The 17,821-nt window shown below is 42.3% G+C and overlaps 1 protein-coding gene across 1 annotated transcript in view; it reads left to right on the top strand.

Annotated features, from left to right (window-relative positions):
* NINL (ninein like) overlaps positions 1–17,821 on the top strand; it is an 83,845-nt gene that overhangs the window by 53,667 nt on the left and 12,357 nt on the right. The window contains 2 exon segments of the mRNA XM_063107517.1: positions 5,599–5,703; positions 6,995–7,064. Coding sequence (XP_062963587.1) covers positions 5,599–5,703; positions 6,995–7,064 — 175 coding nt within the window.

Below are 17,821 nucleotides of genomic sequence, written 5' to 3'. Positions count from 1 at the left end.
CACTGCCGAAAGAAATTAAAGAGGACACAAAAAGATGAAAAGACATTCCATGGTCTTTGATTGGAAGAATTAACATTGTGAAAATGTCCATACTACCCAAAGCAATCTACAGATGCAATGCAATCCCCATCAAAATACCAATAACATTCTTCACAGAAAAAGCAAAAACAGTCCTAACATTCGTATGGAACAACAAAAGACCTCGAAATAGACAAAGCAATCCAGATCATAAGTGAGTAAATAAATGCAGAGGTATTACACTTCCTGACTTCAAATTATACTACAAATCTGTAGCAACCAAAACAGCGTGGTACTAGTGTAAAAACAGACATTCAGACCAACGGAACAGAATCAAGGGGCCAGAAATCAACTCACACACTCACAGCCAATTGATCTTTGACAGAGGCATCAAGAACATACACTGGGGAAAAGACCGCCTCTTCAGTAAATGGTGCTGGGACAATTGGACATCCATATGTAGAAGAATGAAACTAGACGCATACTTCTTGCCATGTACCATAATCAGCTCAAAATGGATTAAACACTTAAATATAAGACCTGAACCTGTAAAGCTTCTAAAACAAAACATAGGGAAAACACTTAAGGATGTAGGACTGGGCAAAGACTATATGAATCAGACCCTAAAAGCACAGGCAACAAAAGAAAAAATAAATGTGATTATATCAAACTGAAAAGCTGCACAGCAAAAGAAACAATAGAGTGAAAAGACAACCTGCAGAATGGAAGAAAATATTTGCAAACTGTGCCTCCGACAAGGGATTAATACCCAGAATATACAAGGAACTCAAGCAACTTAACAGTAAAAAAAGCAAGTTAACCTGATTTAAAAATGGGCAAATGAGCTGAATAGGCGTTTCTCAAAGGAAAATATACACATGTCCAACAGACACATGAAAAAATGCTCAATATCACTAAACATCAGGGAATGCAAATCAAAACCATATTGAGTTATCATCTCACCCATTAGATGATGGCATTATGAAAAAGACAGAGATTAACAAGCTGGTGAGGATGTGGAGAAAGGGGATCCTCCTAGACTGTTGGGGGGACTGTAAGTTAATGCAGCCACTATGGAAAACAGTATGGAGGCTTCTCAGACAAGTACAGATGGAACAGCCATGTGATCCAGCAATCCCACCGCAGGGTGTATACTGAAGGAAATATCACGTCGAAGGGATCCCTGCACTCCCACGTCCATCGCAGCAGCTCTGTCTACAATAGCCAAGACATGGAGCCAACCTAAGTGTCCATTGACAGATGACTGGATAAGGAAAATGTGGTGTGTATATATATATATATATATATATATATATGTACATGTATATGTATATATATATATGTGCAATGGAATACTACTCTGCCATAAAAAAGAGTAAAATTCTGCCACTCACATAAATGTAGATGAGCTTAGAGAAAATTATGTTTAAGTGAAATAAGCCAGGTACAGAAAGAGAGATACCACGTGTCCTCATAAGTGTGAGATAAATAAATAAGCACATAAAAAAGAAAGAAAGATATATACAACAATAACAATAATCCATTGAACTTTCAAAAGGAGAGAATAGAGCTGATGCTGCTAGAGGTGAGAAGGGCGACAGGGAGGAGGGCTAGTGAGAAATTGGTAAAGGGCCACAAAAATGATTATATTGTATAATGTTGGAGATACTAATTATCCTGAAAAATAAATTTTTTAAAAAGATGACACAAATTTGTTCTCTTATAATTTTGGAACTTAGAAGAATAAAATGGGTCTCACTGGGCTAAAATCAAGGAGTCAGCAGGGCTGCATTACTTTCTGGAGGCTGTATAGGAGTCTCTCTCCTGCTTCTGGAAGCTGCCACTTTCCTTGGCTCGTGGCCACTTCAGCCAACTAGCAGTGATTGCTGGGGTCTTCTTCACGTCACATTACTCAGACACTGACTCTTCTGCCTCTGCCCTTTGCTTTTAAGGACCCTTGTGATTACATTGGGCCCCCTATATAACCTGTCTAAGGTCAGATAATTAGCAGCCTTTATTCCTCTCTGCTATGTAGTTAACATGGTCACAGCTTCTGAAGATTGGTATGTGGGCGCCTCTTAGAGACCAGTATTCTTCCTGCCACACTGGTGATCTGACTTTTGTCCTCTGGCTACTTTTAAAATCTTCTCTATCTGTGGTGGTTTATCTTTGGTGTGTATTTCTTTTTAAGTTTTTATTAAAGTGTTATATACATAACAATAAATACACATGTATATACCATTAGAAGAATTTTCAACCAATTGGACATGTCTGTGTTACTAGTACCCAGAACAAGAAATAGACCTCCCCAAAGCCCCCCAGGAGTATCCTGACTTCTAGAAGCATGGATGGATGAATTTTGCCTGTTTTTGTACTTCCATGGAGTCATGCAGCATGTACTCTCTTGTCTGATTTTCTTGGCTCCTCTGGATGTGGGTTGCTTGTAGCTATACTTCATTCGTATGGTTTATGGTGTTGCTTGTGGCTACAGTTCGTTCTTACATCCAGTGTTGCTTGTGGCTGTAGTTCACTCATACAGTCCATGGCATTGCTGTGGCTGTAGTTCGTTTGTACAGCCCATGGCATTGCTGTGGCTGTAGTTCACTCATACAGTCCATGGCATTGCTGTGGCTGTAGTTCACTCATACAGTCCATGGCATTGCTGTGGCTGTAGTTCGTTTGTACAGCCCATGGCATTGCTGTGGCTGTAGTTCACTCATACAGTCCATGGCATTGCTGTGGCTGTAGTTCATTTGTACAGCCCATGGCATTGCTGTGGCTGTAGTTCGTTTGTACAGTCCATGGCATTGCTGTGGCTGCAGTTCGTTTGTACAGTCCATGGCATTGTTGTGGCTGTAGTTTGTTTGTACAGTCCATGGCATTGCTGTGGCTGTAGTTCGTCTGTACAGTCCATTGCATTGCTGTGGCTGTAGTTCGTTTGTACAGTCCATGGCATTGTTGTGGCTGTAGTTCGTTTGTACAGTCCATGGCATTGCTGTGGCTGTAGTTCGTTTGTACAGTCCATGGCATTGCTGTGGCTGTAGTTCGTTTGTACAGTCCATGGCATTGCTGTGGCTGTAGTTCGTTTGTACAGTCCATGGCATTGCTGTGGCTGTAGTTTGTTTGTACAGTCCATGGCATTGTTGTGGCTGTAGTTTGTTTGTACAGTCCATGGCATTGCTGTGGCTGTAGTTCGTCTGTACAGTCCATTGCATTGCTGTGGCTGTAGTTCGTTTGTACAGTCCATGGCATTGCTGTGGCTGTAGTTCGTTTGTACAGTCCATGGCATTGCTGTGGCTGCAGTTCGTTTGTACAGTCCATGGCATTGCTGTGGCTGTAGTTTGTTTGTACAGTCCATGGCATTGCTGTGGCTGCAGTTCGTTTGTACAGTCCATGGCATTGCTGTGGCTGTAGTTTGTTTGTACAGTCCATGGCATTGCTGTGGCTGTAGTTTGTTTGTACAGTCCATGGCATTGCTGTGGCTGTAGTTTGTTTGTACAGTCCATGGCATTGCTGTGGCTGTAGTTCGTCTGTACAGTCCATGGCATTGCTGTGGCTGTAGTTCGTTTGTACAGTCCATGGCATTGCTGTGGCTGCAGTTCGTTTGTACAGTCCATGGCATTGCTGTGGCTGTAGTTCATTCGTTAGATGTTTTCACTTTTTCCTCCATTTCTCAACTTCTCTTTCATATTTTCCATCTTCTCTTCTCTCTGTATCACATTTGGGGTATTTTTTTCATATCTCTGTCTTGCCGGTCAGTATTTCCTTCTTTAGCTCTGTCTAATCTGCTGTTCAGCCTGTTCACTTAAGTTTTTATTTTGACATTGACTGTTTGCTCATTTCCAAAAATTTTGTTTTGACCTGTCTGATCACCATTGATAGTTTCTTGTTGCTTGCTCATGTTTAAATTTCCATCTGTTATTTATGTATACATTTCATAATATTTATTTTTAGTTTGTGTCTGATAATTCTAATATCTGAAGTTTCTAATTTGGCTTTTTTTTCCTTCTGCTGTGTCATGCATACATGGTGGCTTTTTTCCACATATGTTTTGATGATCTTTGTCAGCTCATGTTTATATGATGTTAATCTGTGGGAATCTTGGGAGCTAACGTTAGTAGGGGATGCTTCTCTTTAGAGTGGATTTGTATTGCTTTTGCAGAGAAGTGGAGGGCTGCTAATCTGGAACCATGTGAACCTCCTTCAGGACCCTGGCTTGTGCAGCTGTCCACAGACCAGCCTCTCTATCCTGCCAGTAGCGGAGTGGACACAGGCATTGGCCCCAGGGTCACCCCAGCTTTGTCTTGCTTAATGCTCACAGCTTTGGTTTCAGCTTCCAGGTTTTTGTTTTGCTTGGGGGCCCTTGGAGGTATCCGTTGCTTTCTGTGAGGACGGTCGCACACTGTACAATCGGCATCGCACAGGCTCAAGTTGTTTGGCGAGGGGGAGGGGGTAAGAGCGCGGCAGTCTTCAGCTCTGGGCTCCAGGCAATGGAAGTAGACCCTCCCCCTCAACACACTCAAGCTGCCTTGAGTCAGTTTGTCCTCCATTCTGGAGCAGAATGTGGGCTGCAGAGCTGATCCCATTTGTTTCACTCCCCTGCCTGAACCCCCTGCTGCAGTGAAAACTCCAGTGACTCTACTTCATTTTTCTCCTCAGTTCCTCATGAGATAAAACAAAGTCACCTGAAGGAGATAATTACGCTTAATATTATGAGCATGATCCATAAAAGGAACATGATGAGATCATGTGGTTTTGAGTGTTTTTAGGTTGAAGAAATGAGAAGCTAATGCCAGTTAGAAATCTGTTGGGGGAATAAATGTCCACTGGAGCAACCTGTATTCCAGGTAAATTCTCTGGGCAGCAAGTATAGGTTTTAAGCTGCCTAATTAGTGATCTTTATTGGTAAATTGCTCAACTGTCATTAGTTGATAGTCTCTTAGAGCTGTCAGGAGGCAGACTTGGTTCACGCGGTGGCTGTTCCTACCTGCTTTTTCCCATTGGGGATGCACCTTGCATCAGGCATTTATCCATGAATTGATGTGGGCTTCTTTCTAAGTTTCTCCTTCCAGCGCTGACCTCAGAGAGCAGGGTGGGTGGAACTCTCACTAAAGAGGAAAATATATCTAATATATTTTGGTGTTCTGATCTGAGCTCCATGCCAGAGTTTCTGGCAGGGGATGAATATCCTCAGTGATAACCTGAGCACTCACACCTGGCATTTGGAACTGGCACCCAGCATACTCGCGTGTTCAGTTAGAGGTTATAGATGCAGGAACAGGTCACTGTAAACACAAAGTGACAAAACCAGGATGCTGAATGCATTCGTGAGTTGCTGGTGGCGTGCCAGGGTGGGTGCTAAGCAAGCTTTGTTTCTGTAGCTCCGCTCTTGGGAGATACAAATGAGAGCATGTTAACACTGGGTAGAGGACAAGGACAGTGTCCCGAGCATCCTCCAGGGGAGGGGAAAGGCAAATGCCCAGTGTTCAGGACTTACAGTAGCAGGGCGAGCTCACATCGCTGCTGCACGTGGCGCAGCTGCTCGCGTTCTCACCTGTCTTTTTTCAATTTTTCACACAGATTTGAATTTCATAGGCTTTCTGAAGAAAACTCTTTGTTGAAAAATGATCTGGGAAGGATTCGACAAGAGCTGGAAGCTGCAGAAAGCACAGATGATGCACGGAGGTAAGCGCTGCGTCCCAGAGGTTCCCATCTGGCCGTCAAGTCCGTGACGTGTTTTGTTCTCTGTGGAGTGAACTCTGTGGAAGGTGCTGACACGGGAAGTGGGACATGTTTGCAGGTCACCCCGTGTTCCAGAAACCCTTGGTTCACTTCTGAACAGACCCAACAGGCATGGGGACCTGACCTCCTTCCACATGCAGCCCCTTTAACTCCTGGTCTCAGAAGTGTGAGGCAGAGACTGTGCATGCTGCCGCATGGCCAGTACCATGTGAGCGTGTCCAGCACATGCCCACTTGTCCCAGAGATCGATGTACATGCACTTCTCACCCGTACAGAAATTCTCTGCATAGCAAGTACCTGGGCATTGGGGAGGCCCCAAGTGATTTGGGAAGGATAAGAGGTGTTCCTGGGGCCCCCCTGGGCAAGTGGAATCTGTTTGAAGATGTTTTGATAACTGTTTCAGCTGTGCTTTTCTGCAAGATTCACTGCTGGCATAGTGATTTCAGTCAATCAGGGCAGGGGTGCGACCATCACAGAAGGTCAGGGACAGGGACGGGGAGTGCTGTCAGTGAGGGGCAGGGCAAGGGTCAGAGCACTGTGGAAGGGGAGAGAGTATGTTTGGAGAGAGGTTGGATTTCTGTTGTCACTACTGTAGCTGCCAAGGACAGTTTGGCCTTTTTTTTTCAGCTGTGAATTTCAAGATTAACTCAGCTCTACAGTGCTGAGAATGTGGTACCTATTGCATAGAAATGCCCTTATGAGTAGCATTTTGGAGCTGTGGCCAAAAAGCATGGCTTTTCAGTTATGGCTATTCTGAAATTTGATTTTTTTTTTTTTTTTTTTTTTTAAAGAAACCATGCTTTTCTTGAGGTCATCACAAGGACTCATTTGGCAAAGGACCTTGGTAGATGTCGGCTGTTTTGGTCTTTGTTTATGCTGCTGGGTGTGAATGGTTTTACTTTTTGCAAAATAAATAGTGTGTGTGACTGAGGAATGCACAGAGGGTGTTTGTTGTAACAATACTGGCAACATATTACATCTCTAAAAATCTGAGCAATTTCACATTCCTAAATTCTCCCTGGTTTGGGGTCAGGATCGGATCAATCTCGTCACTAGCTGTAGCAGCAATACAGAGACGGTAGCACAGCAGAGGCTGTAGAATACCAGAAGCAGGCAGGGGAGTCTGTTATGTGGCTACAAGTCGTCTTCGCTGCTGTTGTTACAGTGGGAGGCAGCCAGGAAAAAAGAAACTGGTTGGCCAGAAGTGATATTGTTAATTTTGTTTCTTCAACAGGAAGGAAATTGAGGTTTTAAAGAGAGACAAGGAAAAGGCCTGCTTTGAAATGGGAGAGTTCAACATACAGGTATTGATACCTGGCATGAAGCTAATGCCAACCTTCCCTTTTTCGTTATTTTGAAATAATTTCAAACGTACAAAAAGGAGGTAGAGAACTTTTTTCTAAAAGATTTGAGAGTGAGTTGCTGACCAGCCCCAATTTCCCCATCAAAATCAGGGACTTAATGTGGCTGTGAAGACCCCAGCCCCATTCAGGTTTGCTAGTTGTCCCGACAGTGTTCAGGGTCACACGTGGCATTTTGTCTCCTTCAATTAATGTGCGACTTGATTCTTAGGACCTAGACATTTTCAAGATTGCAGGTGGATATTTTGTAGGAAGTCCCTCCATTTTGGTTTGTCTGATGTTTCCTTGTGATTTAAGGTAACAGATGTTTTTGGCAGGAGCACCTCAGAAATGGCGCCATGTCCTCATGTCACCCTGCCACGGGACACGGTAATTTGTCCCTTGCTGGTGATGTGGGCATAGGTTGCTTGGTTGAGGTGGTGTAGGCCAGGCTTATATACAGTAAAGTTACTTTTTCCTTTGTAATTAATGAGCATTTTATGGGGAAAGACTTTGATATGATGTAAATATACTGTCTGTTCATCAACTCTCACCCGTGAATTTTAGCATCATTTGTTTCTGGGTGGAGTCGGTCACTACTCTGATGGTGGCCAGAAGGTGTCTGATTCCTCTGTTCTTGTACATTTGTTAGTTGGCATTCTTTAAACGCTTTCTTCTCCCCATTGGTTTATTCATTTATTTATTTTGTCATTATACTATTATAATAGATTCCCTTTTATTCAATGGGTTATACTATATTACCATCAGTATTTATTTTGATGCTTATATTGTCCCAGATTTGTCTGATGGGAGCCCCTTCAAAATAGCTTCTGTGTCCTTTGGGCAGGTCCTGGACAATTCTTTGAGTACTTATTTACTGTCTGGTACCCCACATAATCCAGGGTAACATGTTACTGCCCCTGCCTTAGACCTGGGACCAGCCATTTCTCCAGGGAGTCCTTGGTCACTCAGTATTTAGAGACCAAGATCTAGGCAGTAGATATATGTTCGTTGCTCCTGGGGTGTGCTGCTTCCAGACACTTTTAGTGGATCAAGCTAGGGAATGTGTGGGTGGGTGGGTGGGTGGGTGGGTGGGTGGGTGGGTGTGTGTGTGTGTGTGTGTGTGTGTGTGTGTGTGTGTGTGTGTGTGTATTTATATATATACATATACATGCATGCACACAGTTTCAAGTATATTTATTTGTATATCTCTCCATATAGAAAACCATGAATTCAAACCCATATCTGCAGTTCCCACCCAGCATCACAGTTAATTCTAGTTTTCTCTCTTTTCATATTTGTAACTCATTTCTTCAACAATGAGAGGCCTGGCTTCCATCATCCTCAATATATCTACTTGTTATTCGATCAATGTCCCTTTACCCTGTGCATAAGTGCCCTTCCCACCCTGCTTGGGCACTGATTCCTCACACTGGTTCTCCTTTTGCCTTCTGTATGTGGCCGTACTTAATAGCTTTTTGATTGAATTATTAAGGAACAAGCATGCAACTGGGATGTGTTATCCCTGATAATTTTTATGATTTTTTAATTGAAATTGTTATTGATAATTGTAGAATCACACGTAGTTGTAAGAAATACAAAAAAATTCTCTATATACTTAGCTCAGTTTTCCCTAATGGTAACATTTTGTAAAACTATGGTATATTTCTGTGTTAGTCTTCTTGGGCAAAGTACCACAGACTGGGTAGCTTAAACAACAGGAATTTATTTCACACTTCTCTGGATGCTGGAAGTCTGAGATCAAGGTGTCATCAGGCTTGGTTTCTTCTGAGGCCTCTCTCCTTGGCTTGAAGACGTCAGTCTTGTCCTTGTGTCTTCACATGGTCATCCCTCTGTGCCTGTCTGTGTCCTAATCTCCTCATCTTATAAGGACACCAACCATATTGGATTAGGGCCCATCCATATGGCCTCATTTACTTTACCTCTTTAAAGACCTTCTCCAAATATAGTCACATTCTAAGGTACTGAGGGTTAGGACTTCAAATATATGAATTTGGCTGGGGGAACACAATTCAGCCTACAACAAATAACACAACCAAGATATGGACATTGATACAATCCATTGATTATATTTAATTTCTCTAGTTTTACTCGTGTACTTGTGTGTGTGTGCGCACACGCACATGTGTGTATTGGGTTCTGTACAATTTTTTCATCTATGTGGGTTCATGTGTCTACCACCACAGTCAACATACTGAATATTTCCAACATCGCAAGGATCTCTTGTGTTGTTCTTTAATAACTATGCCACTCTTCTTCCTGCCCACCCAACCCCAACCCTTTACCCCTGACAACCACTGATCTGTCCTCCATTTCTAAAATTTTGTCACTTCAAAATGTTCATAAGTGGAATTATACAGAATGTGACCTTTGGATTGACTTTTTTCACTTCACAGTTCCCTAGAGAGTCATCCAAGTGTTGTGTGTGTCAACATTTAGCTTCTTTTCATTGCCGAGTAGTATTCCAGTGTGTGGATGTACCATGGTTTGTTTATTCTTCTCTTTGTTAATGGAACATAATTGATTATACATATCTGTGGAGTACAGAATTGAATATCAACACCTGTGTATGTCATGATCAAATCAGGATAATTAGTATTTTCATCATTACAAAACAAAATCATTTTTGTGTCCATTAACAATTTCTCTCTAACCCTCCTTTCCCCTTTCCCACCTCTAGTAAACAGAGATCTGTTCTCTCCTTTTGAAAGTTCAATGTATTATTGTGATTGTTTTTCTTTCTATTCATTTATTTATGTATGTATGTATTTTTTAGCTCCCACATATGAGTGAGGACATGCAGTACTTCTCTTTCTGTGCCTGGCTTGTCTCACTTAACATATTTTTCTCCAAGCTCATCCATGTTCCTGCTAATGGCAGAATTTCATTCTTTTTTATGGCAGAGTTGTATTTCATTGTGTGTGTATGTCACACTGTCCTTATCCAGTTGTCCATCTATGGACACTTAAGTTGGTTCCATCTCTTGGCTATTATAAACAGAGCTGTGATGAACATGGGAGTGCAGGTGTCCCTTTGACAGGATGATTTCCATTCCTTTGGGTATATACCCAGAAGTGGGATTGCTGGATCATATAGCAGTTCTGTCTGTAGTTGTTTGAGAAATCTCCATACTGTTTTCCATAATGGCTGCATGAATTCACAGTCCCATCAACAGTGTAGGAGGGTCCCCTTTCTCTGCATCCTCACCAGCATTTGTTATTCTCTGTCATCTTGATAATGGCCAGTCTCACTGGGGTGAGATGATACCTCAGTGTTTTGATTTGCATTTCCCTGATGATTAGTGATGCTGAGCATATTTTCATATTCCTATTGGCCATTTGTGTATCTTCCTTTGAAAAATGTCTACTCAGCTCCTTTGCCGATTTTAAATTTTTAAAATTTTTTAAAAGTTTATTTATTAATATTATTTTTTTTTACATTCTAAAATGTTGCAGAGCAGTTGACGGGGAGGATGATGGGGACAGGGGAAAGGAAATAAGGTAGGAGAAGGAGGAAGGAGGGGGGGCATGGTTGAGGCCATGGAACCCCCCTCATTCCTGCAGGGGAGACCAGGGAGCTCCCAGCAGTGGCTCAGTTGTTGCTGGGCTGGGTGCAGATCAGGGGGTGTGGCTGAGGCCCCCAGTCCTCCTCCCTGGCTTGGGAGCTCAGGGGGCTTCCGGTCCTTCTAGGTGTTATAGGTCTTCTTTGATGATGTGAGACCTTTACTAGATAAAATCAAACTTTGTCTCTGATCTGTGGGTATTTTGTTTTTTCTTTCAGCTCTGTGTTGGATTATTTGCTGTTCCTACCACTTAAACTCTGCACTGGAAATAATTTGCTGTCTTTTGCTTACTTCTAAAATGGTGGAACTTCCTGTGGGGACCAGCTTGAGCGCTGTGGTTGAGCTTAATTGCTGTGTTGCTGCTGATTCCCTGGGGAAGGCTTATTGTGCAGCTCAGGTTTTAATTGTGGACCTTGTATGTATTTCTGGGTCTTGTGAGATCTGGTGCACCTGGGTTGTGTGGAAACTCTGGTCTGGGCCTGAGACTTTTCAGCAAACTCCTCCCCCTGCAGTTCTGTATTCCTGACCAGTCTACACTGAGTGGTCCTGCGCTGATTGGAGGGCAGATAAGCTTTCCTTGCTGTGCCCCAGTGTTCCCCTCGTGGACCTGTCTCCCCGCCCCCCCACCCCCCACACACAAACACTTCCCATGGGATGCACCATGCTCTGGTCCCTTGTGACGACTCACTGGCCTCTGAGTGGCTCCTTTTTTCAGCTGTTCTGGCTCCTCACTCCTGTGTGGGTCCACAGGAACCCTGTTAGAGGTCTCGCTGGCCTTGGTGGCCCCCAGGCCCTCTTCTCCCCTGCCACCTCCAAGCAACTTTATATGAAGCGCACAGCTGCAGCTTTTGCCAGCTCTTGCTCCATGTGCTCACTAGATCCAGCCTTGAAGATGCCGGGATTCCAAACAGTGGGAGTGACCCTTTCTTTCTCATCGTGGCTTCTCCTGCCTTCATGAACTCCATAGGTCTCTCTTCCTCTTCCTCTCAGCTCTAGCAGTCCCAGCTTGGCTGTCATTTCTTTTTAATAGTTGTAAATTGCTCGATTTGTGGGAGAGAATGATCTTGGGGACCATCTGTTCCACTGTCTTGACCAGAAATCCTGCCCATTTTTTATTTGGATTTTTTTTTTTTTTTTTTACTGTTAAGTTGTTTGAGTTCCTTGTATATTCTGGATATCAATCTCTTATTGGATGTGTAGTTTGCAAATATTTTCTCTCATTCTATAGATTGTGTTTTCAGTCTCTTGATTATTTCTTTTGTTGTGCAGAAGCACTTTAGATTGATATAATAACATTTGTTCATTTTCTCTTCTGTTTCCTGTGCTTTTGAGGTCTTATTCCAAGTCTGCTTAGCCCTACATTCTGAAGTGTTTCCCCTATGTTTTCTTCTAGGAGTTTTATAGTTCCAGGTCTTATATTTCCGTCTTTAATCCATATTGGGTTGACTTTGATAATAGAGAGAGATACAGGTCTAGTTTCATGTGTCTACACATGGATATCCAGTTTTTCCAGCATCACTTATCGAAGAGGCTGTCCTTTTCCCAGTGTATGTTCTTGGTGCCTTTGTCAAAGATCAGTTGGCTGTTAAGTATGTGGGTTGTTTTATGGGCTTTCAGTTCTGTTCCATTGGTTTGAGTGTCTGTTTTTATGCCAGTGCTATGCTGTTTTGGTTACTATAGCTTTGTAGTATAATTTGAAGTCAGGTAGTGTAATGCCTCTGGCTTTATTTATTTATTTATTTTGCTCAGGATTGCTTTGGCTAATCAGGGTCTTTTGTTGTGCTGTATGAATGTTAAGGTTGTTTCTTCTATTTCTGAGAAGAATGTCACTGGTATTTTGATGGGGATTGCATTGTTTCTGTAGATCACTTTGAGTAGTATGGACACTTTCACAATGTTAATATTTCCAATCCATGAACATGGACTGTCTTTCCATCTTTTTGTGTCCTCTAATTTCTTTCAGAAGTGATTTGTAGTTCTTATTGTAGAGATCTTTCACTTCCTTGGTTAAATTGATTCCGAGATATTTTATTTATTTGGTACCTATTGTAAGTGGGCTTGCCTTCTTGATTTCTTTTTCTTTTAGTTATTGAAGTATAAAAATGGTACTGATATTTGTATATTGATTTTGTATCCTGCACCTTTACTGAATTTGCTTATGAGCTCTAAGATTTTTTCTGTAGAGTCTTGTTTTTTTCTCTATAATCATGTCATCTGCAAACAGGTACATTTGACTTTATCTTTTCCAATGTGGATGCCCTTTGTTTCTTTTGCTTGCCTGATTGCTCTGGCTAGTACTTCCAATACTATGTAAAATAGGAGTGGTGAGAGTGGGCATTCTTGCCTTGTTCCTGTTCTTAAAGGACAGGCTTTCATCTTTAACCCATTCAGGATGATACCAGTAGTGGGTTTGTTGTATGTGGCTTTTGTGGTGTTGTGCTACTTTCCTTCGATACCTAATTTGTCGAGAGTCTTCATCAAGAAGGGATGTTGAATTTTGTCAGATTCTTTTTCTGCATCTATTGAGATAATCATATGGTTTTTGTCTTTGTTTTTGCTGATGTGGTATATCACATTTATTGACCAGTGTATGTTAACCATCCTTGCATCCCTGGGAAGAATCCCACTTGATTATAGGTGTATAATTTTTTTGACATGTTGCTGTATTCTGATTGCTAATATTTTCTTCAGGACTTTTGCATCTATGTTCATTAGAGTTATTGGCCTGTAGTTTTCTTTTTTCTGTTGTATCTTTGCCTGGTTTTGGTATCAGGGTGATGCTGGCCTCATAGAATGAGTTTGGGAGAATGGCCTCTGTTTAAGTTTTTTGGGATAGTTTGAAGAGAACTGGTGTTAATTCCTCTTTAAAGTTGGTAGAATTCACCATTGAAGCCATCTGGTCCTGGGTTTTTCTTTGTTGGGACACTGCTGATTACTGCTTCAATCTTGTTGCTGGTTATTAGTCTGTTCAGGTTTTCTTTGTCTTCTTGGTTTGGTCTTGGTAGTTTGTATATTATTTACCCATTTTCCAGGTTTTCAAATTCGTTGGTGTATAGTTGTTCACAATAGTCTCTAATGATTCTTTGTATTTCTGTGATATCAGTTGTAGTGTCTCTTTTTTCATTTCTGACTTTTATTTGGGTCTTCTCTCTTCTTTTTTTTAGTTAATGTAGTGAATGGTTTGTCTATTTTGTTTAATCTTATCAAAAAGACAACTATTGCTTTGTTGATAATTTTATCATTTCTTTGGTCTCTATTTCATTTTGCGCTGAACTTAATTATTTCTTTCCATCTATTCATTTTGGGATTGGATTTTTCTTTTTTTTTTTCTCATTCTTTGAGTGTAATGTTAGGTTGTTTATTTGGTCTCTTTTTTTGATGTAAGCGCTTATTACAATACACTTCCCTCTTAGTACTCCTTTTGCAGTATCCCATAGGTTTTGGTATGGTGTGTCTTTATTTTCATTAGATTCAAGAAATTTTTTGATTTCCTGTTTAATTTCTTCTTTGACCCATTGGTCGCTCAGGACCATTTTGTTTTATTTCCATGTATTTGTATAGTTTACAAAAATTTTCAGGTTATTGATTTCTAGTGTTAATTAATCCATTGTGGTCTGAGAAGATATTTGAAATGATTTCAGTTCTTTAAAATTTGCCAAGACTTGCTTTGTGATCTAACATGTGGTCTATCCTGGAGAATGTTCCAAGTGCTGATGAGCAGAATGTATATTCAGTAATTGTTGGGTGAAATGTTTTCAGTTTGTTTTTACACTTACCTTTTGGAGGATATTTGGGCTGACTCCAGTTTTTGGCTATCACAGAGAAAGCCGCTGTGAAATTCCTGCATGGGTTTTGTGTGAACGTGAGTTTTCTTTTCAGTGGCATAAATGCCCAAGAGTGCAATTACTGAGTTGAATGGTAATAACATGTTTAGTTTTATAAGAAATTCTCAAACTGTTTTCTAGAGTGGCTGTAACATTTTACATTTCTACCAGCAATGTATGAATGATCTAGTTTCTCTACAACCTTGTCAGCATTTGGTGTTTTCACTGTTTTTTATTTTAGCCATTCTGATAGATGTGTATTGAGTCTGGCAGGCTGGGGGTGGGGTGGGGGCTGGAGTTGGTCATTTCCCTTCGCCCACATTGGCTAGGCTCTGGTGAAGTTGGTTCCCTTGGAGGCAGGAGAACAGAATGCTCTGGGAATACTTCAAAATGTTGAGTGAGAGAGAGAGGGAGAAAGCACGCATGAGCGAGCTCTTTCTTCCCTGTCTTATAAGGGCACTGATCCTATTGAATTAGGGCCCCACTTTTATGACCTCATTTAACCTTAATTATCTCCTAAAAGCCCTACTTCCAAATATAATCACCCTGGGGGGGTCAGGGTTTCAATATGTAAGTTTTAGGAGGGACATAATTTAGTCCATAACAGCCACTTTACCCTCCCCTCGCTGGAAGCATGAGGGGATGTTTCTCTAATCTTAACTGCAAGAACCTGATGAGGCTCTGGAAAGATGGGTGCTCCCCCTAAGATGGGGCTCCCAGGACTTTTTAACTCTCAGGCTAGTCCAGCCGCAGCCTTCTGCTTTTGCTGTTATGATTCAAGTTCTCCCGCCCGTTTCTGGCTGTGGCCTTCCGCTCCTGGTGCCGTGGGATTCTGTCGCTTCACCCTTCTCTTCAGTTTTCAGGGCGTAGGTTTGCCGTACAACCTCTATTCTCTGATAAATCTAAAAAGAGTCGTTGATTTTAGTGTGTTCAGTTTTTTTCTTGTTGGGAAGATGGAAGTGATGACTGCCAAGCTCTTTACACGTGAGACCTGAAACTGGAACAAGTAGTGTGTTTTCAATTTGAGTTTCTGCACATTCATTTTAGCCTATAGAAATACAATTGATTTTTGCATGTTGATCTTGCATCCCACGACTTGGCTGAACTCACTTATTAGTTCTGGTTTTTTGGTCATCTTCACGTCTCCACTCCCTTCTCCATCCACAAGAGAAATCTCTCCTGGAGCCTCTTCTTCCTGCTTGGCTGATGGAAGCGGTTTCTGCTGTGGGAACCACCTGAGACCACTGACGGGCGGCGGCTCGTCTTGGTTCCCAGCTTTGGGTGTTCGTTTCTGTGCTGCATGTGTGGTGGCTTTGCTTGGGCTTCCTGCATCAGGAGGATGAGGCATGGGTTGCCTTTAGATGAACACTTAAGCCTCTGCATCTACCTGAAGTCCAGCTTCTTGTAGAAATGACCTATCTGGGGCTTTCCTGGGCCCAGAGTAGCTGCCCCGCCCTTCCTCTTCCCCTTCCCACTTATCTCTGTGACATTTGTGAGTGGACTGTAGGTATCCATTTGTTCCCTCTCCCCCACATTTTATTATGAAAAACTTTAAACACAGAAAAGTTGAAATAATATACAGTGATCATCCACAAACCACAACTTTAATCTGACGATTATTAACATTGCCATATGTGCTTTAGTTCTGTTTGAGTCTGTTCCTTCATTTCCTGTGTGTGTGTTTTCTGAATCATTTGAAAGAAAGTTACAGATACCATGATATACCATTCCTGAATATTTCAGCATGCATTTCCTAAAAATAAGTGCATCTTCTACCTATCCACAGTACTGCTGTCTTACTTAAGAAACTTAGCAGTAATTACCCAGTATCATCCAATATCTAGACCATGTTTACATTTCTCGTTATTAAAAAATGTTTTAGGGCCGAGCCCGTGGCGCACTTGGGAGAGTGCGGCGCTGGGAGCGCGGCGACGCTCCCGCCGCGGGTTCGGATCCTATATAGGACTGGCCGGTGCACTCACTGGCTGTGTGCCGGTCACGAAAAAAGACAAAAAAAAAAAAAAAAAAAAAATGTTTTATATAGTAAATTTTTTGGCACTAGAATCCAGTTGAGGGTGATGCAGTATATTTAACTATCCATTCTGTTCTATTATATTTAACCATCATATCAATTTACTGGCACAAACCAACCACTTGATTGCTCATGAAGCCTGGGGTCAGGGGTTCAGCCAGCTGCAGCTCTGATGGCCCGACCCTGCTCTGTGATTTCAGGCCTTGTCTGGGAAGACTAGACAGCCGGGGTGACCTGAATGGCCATGGCTGGAATCATCTGGGAGACCTTCTGCATGAGGCCTCCTGGGACCTGTCTTCTTTGTGGGGCTGGGCTCCTGGAGGGTGTGTGATGAGAGGGGTGTCAGAGAGCAAGTGTTCCAGGAGGACCAGGTGGAATGCTCACAGCTTCTGAGCCTGCCTCGGAAGCTGCTCCGCATCACTCCCCCTGAGTCCCCTGGGAACCACAGGGAGGGTTCCTCTGACAGGTCACATTGCACTAGAGAATGTGGGATGGAAGGTGATGCTGGGGACTTCTTTGGAAAACACAGCCTGCTGTAGTGTGGTGTTAGTCCTTTTGATCTGCAATACCTGCTTTTCCCCATGACACTGGTTTTTCATTTTTGTTTTGCTTTGTTTGGCAGCTGGCTAGTCCAGGGATCCAAACCTTTGACCTTGGTGTTATCAGCACCATGCTTTACCCGCTGAGCTAACCAGCCAGCCTGACACTGGCTTTGGGAGAGGCCAGGTGTTTGTCTCACAAGCCACCCCCATTCTGGATCTGTCCAGCTGTTTCCTGAGAGTGTAGTTCAGTCTTATCCTGTGTCACTTGTTGTCTTATAAATCAGAAATAGGCCTGAAGCCTAGATCAATTCAGCATATACATGTTTGAGTCATATATTGTTTTTAAAATGTGTCTAGGAGGTGGCTGCTAACATCTCAAATTGGCTTCTGCAATAGAAGCCAGGTAATGCAAGTTAGAAATAAAAGAGGTGATCAGCATGAACCTCACCAGAGGCAGGTGGCTTCTGTACTTCCTGATGCAGTGACCTCAGGAGATACAGCATCCCATGTCTGGCCAGGAGCACCTCACGGAGTCACAAGGAAGCATCAGACAAACCCCAAATGAACTATTAAAATAGGGGTAGGGGGAGGACTGTATTTGTAAAAAACGAAAAAGAAAAGAAAAAGCTCAACATCATAAAAGACAAACATGGCTATGAGAAGATTCCAAATTCAAGGAGGCTAAAACAGCATGACAGATAAAGGCACCACCTGGTCCTCTGCTGGGGAAGGGGTGGTAT

Source organism: Cynocephalus volans, chromosome 9 (genome assembly GCF_027409185.1).
Source record: "Cynocephalus volans isolate mCynVol1 chromosome 9, mCynVol1.pri, whole genome shotgun sequence".
Taxonomy (NCBI): domain Eukaryota; kingdom Metazoa; phylum Chordata; class Mammalia; order Dermoptera; family Cynocephalidae; genus Cynocephalus; species Cynocephalus volans.
This window is presented reverse-complemented; position numbering and strand designations above follow the sequence as displayed.